Source organism: Neofelis nebulosa, chromosome 4, assembly GCF_028018385.1.
Source record: "Neofelis nebulosa isolate mNeoNeb1 chromosome 4, mNeoNeb1.pri, whole genome shotgun sequence".
Taxonomy (NCBI): domain Eukaryota; kingdom Metazoa; phylum Chordata; class Mammalia; order Carnivora; family Felidae; genus Neofelis; species Neofelis nebulosa.
In genome coordinates this window covers 50,376,486-50,393,883 of record NC_080785.1, presented here as the reverse complement: position 1 = coordinate 50,393,883, position 17,398 = coordinate 50,376,486, and the positions used below count along the sequence as shown (strand labels likewise).

The 17,398-nt window shown below is 42.1% G+C and overlaps 1 protein-coding gene across 1 annotated transcript in view; it reads right to left on the bottom strand.

The window, feature by feature from the left end:
- Positions 1 to 4,808: 4,808 nt before the first annotated feature.
- HIBADH (3-hydroxyisobutyrate dehydrogenase) overlaps positions 4,809 to 17,398 on the bottom strand; it is a 111,023-nt gene continuing 98,433 nt past the window's right edge. The window contains exons 7-8 of the mRNA XM_058724749.1: positions 10,523 to 10,679; positions 4,809 to 5,773 (exon numbers count right to left, since the gene is read on the bottom strand). Of these exons, the coding sequence (XP_058580732.1) occupies positions 5,615 to 5,773; positions 10,523 to 10,679 (316 nt within the window). The 3' untranslated portion in view covers positions 4,809 to 5,614. The remainder of the gene's footprint in view (positions 5,774 to 10,522; positions 10,680 to 17,398) is intronic.

Genomic DNA, 17,398 nt, shown 5'->3' with positions numbered 1-17,398 from the left:
TCTCCCTCTCTCTCTGCCCCTCCCCCGTTCATGCTCTGTCTCTCTCTGTCTCAAAAATAAATAAACATTAAAAAAAAATTAAAAAAAAAAAAAAAAAAAAAGAATCAGATGCTTAACCAGCCGAGCCACCCAGGTGCTCCTGCTGAGGAAGAATCTTTAAGAAAAATGTCTACGCAGTTAGTTCACGAATGCAATGCCATAGCTTCCACGACTCAGTCATTCACACAGCCACACATTTACTCTGCTTTTACTCGATGCAAGGCGTTGAACTCAACACGGGGACTCAAAGCTGAATATGACACATTCTGTGCCCTCAAAGAGCTCATGGACTGGTATGGAAGACAGGCAAACCGGCAAAGACAGTGTAACAGGGCAAGTCCTATGATACAAGCGATATCATCAAATAGCTATGCAAACAGAGGGGAAGTGACTCAGCCTGAAGTGGATGAGGAAGATATGGAAGATATCTTTCAGAAGATATGACACAATTAGGGGTGGAGAAGGGCATTTCTGGTGAAGGCAGTGGCATGTGCAAAGGTACCGGGGCGCGAGAAATGTGTCATGCTTGAAAAATGGCGAGTGGTTCACAACCTATGACACCCGGGTGTCAAGTGTGGTGAAGGACGAATTGAAGAACCAAACTGGTGGCCCAGGAACAGCTGGAATCCTTCGAGACAGAAAGATTAGTGGTTGCCTCTGGCTGGAGGGTGCGGGGTGAGAACAGTCAATGACAGTAAATGGGCACAAGAAGAGTGGGCGGGGCGGTGATAGAAACGTTCTAAAATTGGATTGTGGCAATGACTGTCCAGCTCTGTAAACTTACTGAAAGTCATCGAACTGTACATTTAAAACGAGCAAGTTCCATTGTATATAAATTATACCTCAGGAAAGCTGTTAAACAAACAAACAAAGGAACAATTGCAAAGACACTCAAGTATCCTAGACAAGAACCAATGAGGGCCCAACGTGGGCGCCAGAGGTATAGATAGACCTCACCGTGGAGAGCGGGTGGAGGGGACAGGGGAGTCAGGGATGGTTCCTGGGAACCTGGATGGGACAGGGACCCGGAGGAGAAGCAGGTCTGCTGGGTGGGAGAATGGGGGAGCGTAGGTCCCGATACACCAAGTTTGAGGTGCCTGTGGAACACACACCTGAGCAGAGTTTCTCAAACCCTGCATTATGGACATTTGGGGCGCATGTTGCGGGGGCTGCCCCGTGCCCTGTGGACTGTTTAGCAGTGTCCCCGACATACGCCCGCCCGCTCAACGCCAGGAGCACCCTGCAGCCCCCACATGACAACCACACATACGCCTAGACATTGCCATACGTCCCCTGAGAGCAACCTTGCCCCAGTCGAGAACCACTTGGGAAGAGAGGCTGTAACTCGTGACTTTTTCTCCTTAGTTTTTCTTTTGCCTAGAGATACAATTCACACACCATAAACCTCACCATTTAGAAGCGTACGATTCAGTGGTTTTTAACACATTCACAAAGTCATGCAACCATGGCTATCTAATTCCAGAACGTTTTCATCACCCTAAGAAAGCAACTCCACGCAGAACAGCAGTCACTCCCTATTTCCCCCTCCCCCGTTAGTCCCTGGAAACCACTCATCTACTTTGGGTCTGGGGATCTGCCTGGTCTGCCATTCCCCGCAGAATCACACGGCCTGTGGCCCCCGGGTCTTGCTTCTTTCACCTGCCACGATGCTTTCGAGGTTCACCCAAGTTGTGGCCTGGGTCAGTACTCCATGCCTTTTTATGGCCACTCTTCCACGGCATGGATGTGCCACTCTGTTCGCGCAGTCATCAGTCAGGGGACATTTGGACCGTTCCTACTTTTTGGCTCTTACGAATAATGCCGCTACGAATATTCGTGTACAAGTTTCCGTGCGGGCGCATTAACTTCGTTCCTCTCGAGTGTGTATGTATCTATCCTCAAGTAACGAGTGGAACCGCTGGGTCCTGCGGAAACTCTGTGTTTACTTTCTCGAGGAACTGCCACGCTCTTTTCCACCACTGTATGGTCCCGGCAGTCGCGTATGAGGGTTTTAACGTCTCCACGTGCTCGCCAACACTTGGGATTGTCCCTGACTCAGATTTTTTGCTTTCAAGTTTCCGAGTAAGCATTTACTATTCAGCTACATTGTTTATGCCAATGTGATTTATTTTTACATTTCTTTGCGAAAGAGAGAGGCAGGGAGAGAGAATGAGAATCCCAAACAAACTCTGCGCTGTCGGCATAGAGCCCAACCCGGGGCTCCAACTGATGAACCATGAGATCATGACCTGAGTCAAAATCAAGGGTCGGTTGCTTAACTCAGCCACCCAGGGGCCCCTGTTTATGACAACTTTATAGGTGAGAAAACTTATGGTCAGAGGAGGGGGACTACAACGTGCTGAGAGGTGGGTAAGATCCTTTCCAGCACTAATGTTATTTTATGCTGAAAACTACAAAGGGGCGCCTGGGTGCCTCAGTCGGTTGAGTGTCTGACTTCGGCTCAAGTCATGGTCTCGCGGTTGGGGAGTTCGAGCCCCGCGTCGGGCTCTGTGCTGACAGCCCGGAGCCTGGAGCCTGCTTCGGATTCTGCGTCTTCCTCTCTCTCTGCCCCTCCCCCACTCACTCACACTCTCTCTCAAAAATAAACATACATACATAAACGATAGCCCTTGGCAAGCATCCTTTCTTCCATGTACCCCTCCTTCTCCTTTACTGGACCATTCCACTTCCATCAGCACGATCCCATCGTATCTCCAATCTTAACGACACATCAATAAAATTTCCCTTGACCCCACATCCCTGCCAGTATCTATCCCATGTTTTTTCCTCCTAACAGCAAAACGTCTTGAGAGCTGTCTCTACTCAACGCTTCCCATTTCTCTTCCCATTCCCTCATGTCCAATGTCATTTCCAACGTGCCCCAGAACACCCGTCAGAGGCACTTATTTTGCCAAGGCAAATCACTAATTCTCAGCTCTTACATTTGCTACTCAGCTTCTCAGTAGCTTTTGATACAAATAATCATTCTTCCTTCCGACACCATCTGCATTTGGCTCCCACCGTCTTCTCACCTTACTGTTACCCCTCATCTCATTTGCTGGCTCTTTTTCCCAGCCACTGAAAGTGAGAGTAACACAGGGTGTGGTCTTGGACCTTTGCCTTTCCTCCCCCTGGGTGGCTTCCAGGCCACCTAGGAGTTTTTTTCTCCTAAACTTCCCACATCTCCCCCAGAGTAAATGGTAACGCCTGCCCTCCACTTTCCCCACCAACCTTGGATTCTTCCCTGACTCCTCCCTTTCTCTTTCACCCAATCCATTAGTTAGTGCATCTGTCTTTATGTTCAAATCTGACCATTTCCTGCCCGAGGAGACAGAAATTCTTCATTAACATCCTGGTCCCAGCCCTCACTGCTTCTCATCTGGATTATTACCATCCCCTCCTAACTGGTCTCCTTGCTTCCAGCCTCGCCCTACATTCTATTCTCCACACAGCAGCCACAGTGATCCCTTTTAAGGCTAGGTCAGACCACATCGGCCCTCTTAACAAAATCCCTAATGGGCTGTCCGTGACAGGATATTTGCAAAATGGCCACCGTAATGCCTTGGTGTCCACCCTCTTATGTCATCCCCTCCTACACGGACTCTGGGCTGGGCTATGTGACTTGCTTCGGCCAAGGGGGCAGTACAGCCACGAAGCAAGCAGAACCCAGCCAAGTGTCTGCTCACTGGTCTTGTCCTGCGTTGCCGCTGAGAGGCCTTCCACCGCCACGTGAAGAAGCTCAGATTAGCCTCCTGGACCCTGTGGAGAGAAGCCCCAACCGTGCCAGCTGTCCCAGCTGAGTGAGGCCAAACTAGACCCTCCAGCTCCAGAGGAGCCGGCCCAGGGGAGAAGAATAATATAACTGACCTGGAGAATCTTGGAAAATAATAAACGTTTGTTATTTTGAGCCGCTGAATGTTGAGGTGGCAACGTATCATCAGTTAGCTTCCACTCTGGCTAACTGATACACAACCAATCCCACTTAGAATAAGAGCCAGTGTCCTAACATGGCCCTACAAGATCTGGCCCCCCTCATCTTGGGACTTCACTTACAGCCTCCTTGTTTTTCCTCATATCTAGCATTTGTACTTTCTGCTCCCTGATCCTGGAATGTTCTTTTCTCAGGTATCTGCGTGGCGTGTTCCCTCACTTCCTTCTCTCTGCTCAAATGCCAACCTGACCACCATAACAAAATACCCTGGGCACCTTCCATCCATCCCCCTTGTCCTGCTTTTTTTCCTTATTATTATCTGACATATGCAGTAAACATGTATTTTTTTGTCTGTCACATCCCCTCACATACACACACACACACACACACACACAAGACACCAGAATCTATAGTCTACAAGGGCAAGACTTTGTCTATTCTGTTCGTCACCGTAGCCTCAGCACTTCTAATAGTGCCTGGGATGTTTTATCACCAGGAAACTGAGGGAAGTAGTCTGCCAGATTTGGCACCTAGGTCTATCACCAAGAAGACTTCTAGGGGCTGTGGTGGGGAAAGTCTATACTGCGGCATATTCCATTTTGCGCAGGCTGGATTCCGATGGCACCCACAACCGAAAACTTTCAAATGAATGTCCGTTAAGGATTCAGATGAACAGCAGGAAGCTGGCTTGCCACTGGCCAATTCAGACTCGGTTCCTTTTGACCTCCCCTCCCTTCCTTTTCTTCCCACCCGTTCCCCCATCAGTCTGGAATACCAGTTTGTCAGATCATTTAATTGCTCGCCAAATGGCTGCGGAGACACGAAAACTCCAAGAAAGTATTACCAGCATAGAAATTTATTTGATTTCAAAATAATATGGTTATATTTAGAATAATGTAATAATTATCTAAAGCAAATATCATCATTGGCTCTGAAACAGTTCTAAAGATGTCATTCTTTTAAAGTCAAAAAATATGTAGTAAGAATGTAAAAGGAAGCAAAAATATAAAAAACAAGTTTGCTGAGTATTGGGAGTTGTAACAAGAAGGATACACAGTAAGATAATGTAACAGAGTCCAACTTATAAACATGCAGCAGGGAGTTCAGTTAGCTTTACCGACTCCCTGGAAAATAAATCAGTAACCTCAGCAACGCAAGAATACCACCACTTGGTTAACAGGACAAACTTCCCGAGGGACACAGGTAATAATTCACTATGCTTCCCCTTTTTCTAACTCCTTTCCCCACACCAATTTCTTTAAGATAGGTTTCATCCTGTTGACAATATTTGGTTTTATTTGTAAAGTGGGATAAATACTATCCCGATTGAAGTATGCAACGATTTAGTTGAAGATGCTCAGGAGTCAAACTTTTGAAAAAGGTCAATCAGCTAGTTAGCAGAGACCATCAGTGGCTTACAGGGGAAAAAAAAAAAAAAAAAAATGGAGAGAACACAGGTTTGCTAAATAGATAAAAAAAATAAGCAGTTAAAAATGGGTGAAAAATCCTAAGGTTTACTGGGACCTAGACAGTCAAAAGCAGACAGGTGACCTGTGATTAAGCCCATTTACTTGTGGAGTGAGCTATAAGGAGGCTCCAAGATGGAGGTCGGTTTCCAACAGTGTCCACGGCCAAAGGGCAAACTCAGAAGGTCTCCTCTTCTCGGAGAAACTGGAAGACGGACGAGAAGTCTTTCTTTGAGTAACCCTTTGCACACATCATCCTGTAGATCTGATGGGCTAGGCTGCCCAGAAGGATCGGGCTCTTTGTGTTGGTGGCGGAGTCTTGTGCCAGCCCCAGATCCTAAATCAAACAGGGGCAGGAAGGAACACATTGAGACTGGTAGCGAGGGCTCACTTTGCAAATGTGGCTCCTAATGCTTTGCTTTCAAAGCAGGAGGAACGAAGTCTGAAAAAAATAAGATACTTACAAACACTGTGGCGGGTTATATATATTTTTGTAAGTACTTTCACATTGGGCAAAACTGCTCTGGACAGAAACCTTAATTTCTGAGTCTCCTCCCCACTCCTCCACCCAGACCTGTTTAGACTGCGGACAAGGGTTACTAGATAAATGAGATCACACAGGGAAATGCTTTTTCAAATCTGCGGAAGCCTGTAAGCCTAAGACAAGCCTCCCATCATGGAATCACCGAATATCCATGCAATCTCTTTATTCAACAAGTATTTAGCACTGTCCCAAGCGCTAGTGACACAGGCATGATGAAACCAAGGCACTGTTCTTGTGACGCTCGGGGAAGACAGACAACAAATACTACAATTTCAGATAGGGACAAGGACTATGAAGAAAAATAAAGCAGGGGAAGGGGCTGGGAAGTGGTGGACAGCAAGGGTGGAGTGGAAGGAAGACAGTTCTTTTTTTTTTTTTTTTTTTTTTTAAATTTTTTTTTTTTCAACGTTTTTTATTTATTTTTGGGACAGAGAGAGACAGAGCATGAACGGGGGAGGGGCAGAGAGAGAGGGAGACACAGAATCGGAAACAGGCTCCAGGCTCCGAGCCGTCAGCCCAGAGCCTGACGCGGGGCTTGAACTCACGGACCGCGAGATCGTGACCTGGCTGAAGTCGGACGCTTAACCGACTGCGCCACCCAGGCGCCCCTTTTCTTTTTTTTTTTTTTTAAATTTTTTTTTTTTTTTTTTTTTTTTTTTTTTTTTTTTAAGACAGTTCTGATAGAGGAAATGTTTAGGGAAGGCTTCTCTGAGGTGAAGACACTTGACCTATGATCTGAATGTCAGGGAGCAGTGGGTTCTTTGGAGAGCTGGGGGAACAGAGACGCAGGCAGATGGAACAGCAAGGTGCTGGGACAGGGCTTGAATATTCGAGAAACAACAAGCAGGCCAGTGAGGTTGAATGAGAGTAAGCAAGGGGGCTAGGGAGAGAAATGAGCCGGGCATGGGCACACGTAAAACACAGAAGCTTTAGTATGTTTAGGAAGGAGTTTGGGTTTTATTGTAAGTGCAATGGGACATCCACCCTCGTGACAACCCTTTAACATCTTGGCGAGCTAATGCTTCATCCTGAGAGCTTCAGAAAACTTTTAAATCTCCAGCCTCTTAAATATGTATGATGGTATAACTGCAAACATTATTTTGTGCTTATTTGTATAATTTTCACATGTAGACAATAGATCTGAAAAATCTGCTTAACCTTAAATTCTTCTATAGTTTCCTAAAAATAAAAAGCAAGCTGAATTGTGTCCTGCACAGTTAACAAACATACAGCTACACTATTGTTTATACCCAGACAAACCTCTCTGGTTGACATCATTTTGCAGCAAATCTGCAAGATACATTTATTTTCAAATGACAGAGAGAAAATCTACACAGACTGCATTTAACTTTTAACCTAGTTAACTGGAACACAAACTAGAACAGAAGAACTCAGAGTTAACATAACATACTAAAGAGAACACAGTACTATCGAGAAGAAAGGTCTAGAGTTTTTCAAAGGGGCAAGTACACACCCAAATAAAATCTGTCCAAACCAAAAATCAGAAAGTGAAATTGCTTTGGTGGCCACTACCTTAAAGGATGGACATTCTAAAAAATGAACGGTGCTTAGTCTCTGAAAACCTGAGAGGCTTCTGTATCTTGAAATGTTAGAAAAAGAAGGCATCCCTTGAAGCTGATAATGTATAATTTAAAATAAATAGATTTTCCACATCATTCATCAAATAAAATATTTATGAATCCATGAGCTAAGTGGGTAATTCAGGAAAAAATAACACAACAATGGCAATAAGGTTCAACGAGTTAACGGAGGACCAAGCTGTTATGTTTTATGAGGAAATGGGTATACTGAGGGAGTACCAAGAATCATCGTGATTTTCCATATGCTGTTCTGTAGCGGCCATCACAAGTAGACATCTAGGTTGGAGAGTTCAGAAGAATGATCTAGTTTTCATATTGACTATGTTCTGATTATATACACACAACATATTAGAATTTTATGATGTTAAGACCTAGAAATAAATGCACAAGCCTCTACTTCAATGACATCCCCTAGCACAATAAAATTTAATGGCAATTGAACAAAACCTCTCTTAGCAGCTAAGCCTTGATCTGTCCGAGCAGAATCACAATGCTAAGACTGCTTTAATCAACGCAGCATCGATGGGGAGTTCTTTAATCTCCATCAGTTTCTCTACACAAACCTAATTAGCTATGGTGTGTTTTTGTTAACAGCAATCTGAGGTGATGAAAGATTTGTTTAAGTTCCTTTCTAAGTACTCTCATTCCAAGCAAAATTAAGAAGTCTTCCTCTTTGTAAGGGAGATCACAACTGCATTTCATTGAGGGAAGGACACCGGTAACACCCATATGTTTGACTCCTGCACTGTCTCACACTGTTAGTTGAAAACACTGTCATTCATGATCAAGAAAATCATCTGATCTATTTTTGAAGTTCACTTATTTAATTTTGAGAGAGAGTGAGAGAGAGAAAAAGCACGAGCGGGGGAGGGGCGGAGAGAGAGGTGAGAGAGAGAATCCCAATCCCACTGTCAGTGCAGAGCCTGACACGGGGCTTGAACTCACCAACCGTGAGATCATGTCCTGAGCTGAAGTTGGATGCTCAACCGACTGAGCCATCCAGGCGTCCCAAGAAAATCATGTCAAAGGAAGGACTCTGACAGTGGGCAGGGCCACTGCAGAAAATGGCTAAAGCACAGGTGTACCACAGAGTGAAGGACAGCTAGGGCGGAGTCCCCAGACAAAGCCAGCACTACAAAAAGACAAATTCATCTGATCCTTTTGATCAGAAGCCTCCTACTTCTTATTACACTCTACTTGTTAGCCACTTCCTCTGTTTGAGCCATTAGCCGTATTAGTGGAACCGAATAAGCTAACAGCTCACAACCCACTTCACACAGACACAGAATGGAAACTGAGCATAAATGCGATTCTTTCATGTTTCCGTGTGCCCTAATAAATCACCTGCGGCTTCGATGAAAACAGTACACTTAAGGAGCTACTTCCTGTTTCTAGCAACAGCCACACAGCACAATTACAAAATCCTAAATTATATGCAAACCTAAATACAGGATACGGATTCGCATAAAAATAAATATTTTCTTAAACGAAACATGAGGAGAAATCAAACTGCAAAATAAGAAATGTAGTTTCAAACACTGCTTTATCCAATAAATATTTAACGTGTGCTGGCAATATGCCAGGTACTGTGCCCGAAGCTGGGATGGAGGGGGGGCAAGGACAAACGATGCAGGCCAGAGGGAATAGCGTGCGTGGAGGTTTGCAAGTAAGAGACAACAAGGGGCGCCTGGGTGGCTCAGTCGGTTGAGCGTCTGACTTCAGCTCAGGTCATGATCTCACGCTCCCTGAGTTCGAGCCCCGCGTCGGGCTCTGTGCTGATAACTCAGAGCCTGGAGCCCTCTTCAGATTCTGTGTCTCTCCCTCTCTCTGCCCCTCCCCTGCTCATGCTCTGTCTCTCTCTGTCTCAAAAATAAATAAATAAAAATTAAAAAAAAAAAAAAAAAAGAGACAACAACGGGCAGAAATGAGTTCACTATGGTGGAAGCAAAAGATGAGCTGGGAAGGCTGAAACGAGCTGGTGGGACGAGCAAAGGCCAAATCATGGAGGGCTTCGTGAGACAACTTGCAGAGATAGGCTTTAAACTACAAGTAACAGGAAACGGTGAAAGAGACTGAGTAGGGGAAATGGCACACTCCGGTTTCTACGTGTCCAGAAGCCCGCTCCCTCCCCCGGGGTAGAAAATGAACCGGAGAGGATTATGAAAGGATAGGACACCAGTTAAGGACTGATTTGGTATGATCCAAGGGAGGCTCAGCCAACGTACTGGTGGTGGCAGAGAAGGGAAATGCATGAATTCAAGGCACAGTCAAGAAGTAGAATGGACAGAATGCCATGGGGAATGAAGGAAAGTAAACTGAGTATGGTGTCCAGGTGTATGTTTTTATTACTTTTGTAATCAGGAAAAAAGTCAACTATGGGGGCAGAGTGGGATGGGAAATAGCTCAAAGTCTGTTCCTCTTAACAGTATTTTCTAAAGTTGAGATCACACATAGGAGGAGGCCAACAATTTGCTTTTCAGATGACTTTGCGCATAAGTACATACATATTCTTAAAGCAGGAAGGCATATTTAGAAATCTAGTATCGTGAGAAAGATATTCTCTTCTTCTGTGACAGGTGTACCCAATGTCAATGTATTATCCAGAAAATTCTTACTGCTTCCATTCTAAGGACTTGGTAAAATAATGAAAATTTCTATGAAGAACAAAATCTCGCCCATCTCACAGTACAAACAAACCCAAGCACAAAATAAAACTCCCAGCCTATTCTTCTCATCTGAAAGGGCAGGAATATAAACGAACAAAATAAGGATTTTTATCTAAGCTAAGTTTTAACTCACTTCCAATGAGTAAGTGAATCGCTATTTTAGTAATCTTGCCATCTAGGGTAGACATACGCTTTGTTAAAGGGGAGTGGGGGATTAGGCCATTAAACATCTGTTCCCCTCTGTCTTGGGGAGGGAGTCTCTGCATTTACCATACCTTGGCCATGAGTGTTGCTCCAAATCCACCCTGATAGTTATTAGCCGACGGCACTCCATCCATCACCCCGGGTACAGGATTGTAAGTGTCACTTGACCAACACCGTCCTGAGCTCATGTTTAGGATTTTAGCCAATAGTTTTGGGTCAAGCCCTAACCTGTCAAAGGTCAAAGAAAAGCAGTGTTAAATGTCAAAATGTACAAGTCATGCGTGACTTATTTACGTATGAGGATGCTCTATCTTCCTTCTCCATTTATTGTACGTCTTCAAAAATCAAAGCAGATTGATGAGGGCAAAGAACCCAGTCTTAAATTATAGGGTATTAAAAGCTCGTGATTAAACACTTCTGAGCCAGGACATTCTGCACTGGGAGAAAATCCCCTGTGCTATATCCTACTTTTAAGAAATAACACGTAATTGTGTAGTTGTTGGTTTATCACACACATGGGCTTTCTAGTCTTTTGGATATCGTTGCATTTATGTGTCACATAAGAACCTTAAACCAATATGATAATCTAAATTCTACATTCTTTACTCACAAATGATATATTTCAGAAAGAAATATTGACAGATAAACCATGCATCATGGAAGTCCGTGTGGATGCATTTATATGTATGTTTATTCTTTTAGCTTTTATGAGAATGAATACAAGAGATGAGCCACGAGCAGTAAAACGAGCTTAAGAGAAGTTATCATTATAAAAGAAGACATTTCTTGCTGCAAACTTTTCCTTATTTATTAAATCTTCATTAGACGATCTTGCTTATGAAGCAAGTCTGCACAGAGCTGTGACATATGCTATCTATTCAGAGACATGCATTATAGTTCTGGGTCAACTGCTGATAAGGTTACTGATCCTGATAAAACAAAGCTTGCCCAAGCGGAAACATCATTTGTTCTATCACTGAGCTGAGGGCATCAACGGCTGTGCAGTGTGGACCCAGAAAAAAAATAGAATCAAAATGCTATATTATTTTGATTCTGAGAATCTGAATGCAGTTTGGGAAGCACAGCTTGGCTAAGTTTCACTGAATCAAGTTTCAAATAAAACTTTCTACCCAGCAACTGACTGGTTTCTTTCATACAAAGAGACATTATAAAATAATTGCCATAAAAGCTTTCTGCTTTTCCTTAGAACCAATCTCTTCCAGAAAAGAAAAAAAAAAAAAAAAACAACTGAAAAGAGACACGTATCAGTGTGAAACAAATTGTGCATTTTGCCTTGCTTAAGCTCTTGTTTCCTCTGTGTCTGTTTATTTCCCAATGTGAGTATCATGACCCAGTACACATTTTTCCAGTGCTGGAGTAGGGGGCTAAGGCTGACAGCCAGTGTATGTCTGGACATCGCACATAATACAACTGTTACGTAATCAGGTTTTCAAGAAGTAGGTGTGGTGCGAGGAATATATATGGCATGCCACATGTGTGAAATCAAGTGGTGGACCATGTTACAATGGGGAGTTTTCTTAAGGATTATAACAGACAGAGAAGATTCACTCTAATCGGCTGTCATACATTCCGTTCAATGGTAGACTGCCCGAAAGAAATCCAACAGTTTCATTCATTCCTTTACAAAATTCCAAGCTTGTTACAGGTGTAGTTTGTTACTGATGCTTTCTTTCCACTTTTAAATAAAAAGAAGCTATCAGTATGCTGTTAGAGCAGATGACTTGGGAAAGAGAAAGCCAATGTGCATACGATGAAAAGTAAAAATCACACATTAACAATTAATCTGCTATAACTGCAAATATATTCCCTAAGCACAAAGGTTCAAGAATGTCTATGTCTAATGTGCTCCATGAGTAGGGAATATTTTTAGGACCCCAAAATAACGCTCTTCGCTTCCATTTGAAATATAATTCAAGGGCTTCTGAATTTAGATTTTTCTTTTACAATGGTTCATCACATTTAAAGCAGCAGAGTTACTGTTCTCTTTATAACCTACCTGGTTATACTCAAGAGAACCTCACAACAGCCTTTACTGCTAAAGCAGTTCATGCTCTATGTACAGTACTCACCAAAATGGCGGGCAAAGCTTATTATCCTTTGTAAAACCCTACATTTCATTTTTCTTGAGTGTTCAAGGAAAAATACTGGCACTGATTTATGGAACCCTGTTTGGTGAACATATTACTATTTAGAAGCATCCTGAGGGGCACGCAAAAAAGCGAGGTGGCAGTTGTTACGTGCTCACTTTTCAAATCTGAGGCTTCCCTGCTGTGCTGACTCCCCTTTAGGAGATGGCTACTCCCTCACCACTTTTCCTCTCCCGACTCCCCACCCTACGGCAAAGTGTATCATTAAAAAGAGCAAGTTAGAAGTGTTTTGCATTTCATCTTTCTGAGGATTCTTTCACTGGCACATATATAACTGACAGTTAAAATTAGACATAATATTAAAATCAGTTACTGAAGTCCTCTGTCTTCCACTGTGCCTAAGGCTTGTAATGGTCTGAAACCAGCTAGAATACACAGTAATTGTCATTCAGAGAGTCTATCCTAGAACGTCATGCTTCACTGGAGAAGACTGAGTTTCCATTTGAAATCAACAAATTAATCCAAGACAGGTATCTGAAAGGGCAAGTTTAATAGGAAGCAGCTACTGGGCTCTCAACCATGATAAAATGTTATTGCTGTTTCCCTGTAAATTGGCTGGGAACATATGATACTTTCTGCATAAGAGCCCCATTGCTGTTCAGGAGATATACAGCTCAAGCCATCAAAAGGATGACAGTCTGTCAGTCCCCATAATAACTTGCCACTGGATGTGGTTCGAGAGTGTGCGCGTGCATGCATGTGGCTTTACAATTGCTGGAATGTTCTCTGATATAAACAGAGAATGAATTCATTGCTCTGACCGCATATATAATGCAACTCAAATAAACGTCACTGTGTCAAATCTACTCACCTTTAAAACACAAGAATTTTAAATGAACTTTTGAGAGAAGTAAAAATGATGCATACACCGTGAAAAAAATTAAACAGAATCCAAATGTTTGCCTTCACTGTAACCAAGGCTGTTAAGGGCCAAAAAAGTTTTTTCACTTTATATTCTATAGAGGTATCTATACTGTCTTTTTTTACGTAAGAACAAAGCAAATTATGTCACTAAACTGAGATGTTTGTATCACAGGATGTGAAAATGAAATACCTAAGACTATGTCAGTTTTTTTTAAGTTTATTTATTTTTGAGAGAGAGTGCGCACACGAGCAGGGGAGGAGCAGAAAGAGGGAGAGAAAGAATCCCAAGCAGGCCCCACACTGCCAGCGCAGAGCCCAATGCGGGGCTTGAACTCATGAACCTGTTCGTGAGCCGGGATCAAGAGCTGGATGCAGCCACCCAGGTGCCCTAAGACTATGTCAGTTTTAACAGACCGTCCACTTATTCATCAATGTTTAACAGATTTGCCACGCGCAGGTGCTGTGCCTGGAGCCAAGGAGACATAGTAAAAATCTAAGAAAAGGCTGTGCCTGCCATCCAGGAATGAGCCAGTTAAGACAGACAGACAGACAGACAGACAGACACACACACACACACACACACACACACACACATACACACACACACACACGTTAACTTTTACCTGAGGCAGGAGAACTGCCTCCCTCCCCCTTCTCGCCCCTTTATCCATTTGACAAGTCTTCACTGAGTGCCTACTATGTGCTAGGTATGTTCTTAAGACACAGCAATGAGCAGACAAAGCCAATCCCCTTCAGGGAGCTTGCATTCTAGTTGGGGAGACAGGCAATAGACAAACACATACATACACACGCCAGCTGGTGAGAAGTGTTATAAAGAAACCACTTTTAACGTTACAATTCAATTCAAATACTAACCACCGCCACCATCAATAACTACCACGCTGAGCCTGTACAATGTGCCGGGAACTGTTTTAAAAGATTTACACAGATTAACTCATTTCGTTTTCACAAAAAACTCTGTGGACAGATACTATTATTTTTGTCATGTTATAGACGAGAAAAACTTAAGTCTATGGCAGAGCTACGACACCAAACTCCCACCACGCTGAGTCTCACTGGATCACATGGGTGGGCAACTTAACAGTCAATAAGCCAATATGACAGTGCTTTACCAATCTAGTAAGAAATTTGGTCAGGGCGCCTGGGTAAGCATCCGGCTCTCGATTTTGGCTCAGGTCACGATCTCGTGGTTTGTGGGTTCGAACCCTGCACTGGGCTCTGGACTGACAGCACGGAGCCTGCGTGGAATTCTCTCTTTCCTCTCTGTCCTTCTCCCTGACACACATGTGTGTGCTCTCTTTCTCTCGAAATAAATAAATAAACTTGAAAAAAAAAAAAAAAAAGAAATGTGGTCAAATTCTTATTATAAACCTTCTGCCACTTGTTATCTATTGCATATGTATTAGGGTTTACATCATCTATTCCATATGTATTAAGTTTACATCTATTGCATATGTATTAGGTTTACAGCTAAGGGGACTCAAGTCATCACCTAAATGAAAACGCACCACCGTCTAAGGGCAGTAGCCAAGAAACTAAAATGACACTTGTGGGAAAGTTCTCATCTTGAACAGCCTGCCAGAAAAGTTCAACTGTCCGGAGTTTCTTTTAAGGTGGAAGAAGACAAGATGGTCGTTGCTAGGGGCCTAGGTGCTGACTGGTGATGCAAATGACCTGTTATAACCACCAGTACTGAAGAAAAAGACAAGACAATTCCCAGTGGAGCAAAATTTTATGAAAACTAAACAACAAAGCTTCCACTATCAGCACCGTTCCTTTGTGACACACGGGAGCAAAACGTCTCTAATGGAAGCAGGACACCTTCGGTGACAATAAAACTATGTTCTGAGTCCTAATTAGAACCCAATTAGAAGGTACAAAGGTCTAATAAAAAAAGAATTTCAAAAATATGTTGTATACCCATATTCTTTATGCTTTACTTTTTTTTTGGTAGCATTTAAAATTTCCCTTATATCCATCTTTACTGTAAAAGAGCATAGGGTCAATAAGAGTTCTAAACTGTATGATTTTATTCTTCTATTTTTTAAAAAAATGGGAAACACTGTTCTAGAAAAAACACTGACTTATGAGAATGAAATTAATCAGAAATGATCACTTCATAGGAACAGGTGACTCTATCTGTAAATGTTGACATTAATGCTTTAAAAAAAATTCACTTCAGAGTGAACAGAATATAAACGTGGCTGAGCCACTTTGATGCTGTACTACTTTGTGGGAATTTACTACTTGGGAATTTATGCTTGCTGATGCCAATTTTCTCTTTCACCTTGCAAAGCTCAATAAATCGTGGTCGCTCTCTATACTCTATTAGAGAACAATCCTGTCACTTTAAACCATGTCTGTAAACCATGGAGGAAAGACAATAGCAGAGGCAATCATTTTTAGGACTTTCAAGCCACTGAGAATCTTTGTCGAGATAAACTAATAAAATCCTAATGTTATGAAAATAAGCAATTCATTAGTATAATCTGAAGCACCAGAAAGTTATAAATGATTACAAGTTAAGTAAAATTAGGGAGTTCCTACTCTGGGTTCATTTTTCATATATGATATATGCAAATATTATATATGTGATAGCAATATACGTATGTAGAGTTTCAGAAAAATTAAACATTTAGAGTTTCATCTTTCTAAACATTATTTTTATCATAGTGGATCAAGACCAATAATAAGGGAAGTTATTGCTTTTCCTCTTAACATTTCTATTTGGAATTCTATCACTTTTCATCTTCTGTTTGATCACAAACTCTCTGTAGTAGTCAATGTACGTATTTCATTGTATATATTTTATTCCATTCACTTGATTCAAGTGACTTTCATACTATTCTTTATTAGCTGGTGTTTGGAGTTAGACTTCTATCAGCACTAACCACACAAAAAGTTCATTTTAGAATAGCAAATGATCATCTGGTAGGAGGTTTGCTAGGAAAATTAGCTGAGGAAGGCCAGAGGATACATCGCTAGGCCTAAGGAATATCTCAAACCAGTGACGCTCAGAGTAAGAAGCAGGATATAAAACAAACTAGTAACGATGAAGAGGGAAATTTCAGTAGAACACAGCCTAGATTATCTAGGCTTTTGCTTTTCTGTTTTTATTATTATTCATTTATATCCAGAAGAATGAAGATAAAATTCTAAAGATGCATATGCACACTAATGCTCCCACCCTATTGTCAACACCAATTAATTTTGTATGCCATTTTGGCTCCAGAAATTTACATCTTCCTCTTCCGTGAAATTCGTCTAGAGGATGGACATGAAAACGAGTCACTAGTAACAAGTTTTTCATTTATGATTAAGTGACCCATAGCCTAAAACTGGCTACAGTACAGACATACCACTCTGAACAGCTCCAGTTTTATTAAGGCTTTGTACAGATATGCCTTAGCATCTTACCGACATTCAATTTTAAAATGTAAATGGTACAGGATATTGATAAACCAATTAGCACTGATGCAAAGCAAATTCCTCTTTTATCTCAATTACAACATGACAACTTAATAGGTCAAGATAGTTTAACATCTGAGACAAGGGCAATTCAATAAACAACAGCATCTTGATATGGTAATTAAGAGGAAATGTGAATCCATTACTGTGTTTTAAAAAATATCTCAAGCACTTTGGCTCTTTTATTGCTTTTATCAAAAGCTGTGAGATGAAACACTACTCTGATTTGTGATATCCCTGGTAAGCAGTTTGGGGAAATGTGAGGAAAACACCTGAATAAAGCATCTTGCTAACTGAGCATTTTCTAAAGTAAGAAATGTATATTTATTATCTTCATGAAATACCGAACATTCAAACAATTAATTAGGTGATTAATCATATGTAACATTCCTAACCCAAAAGATTACAGGCTAAACTTAAGACATT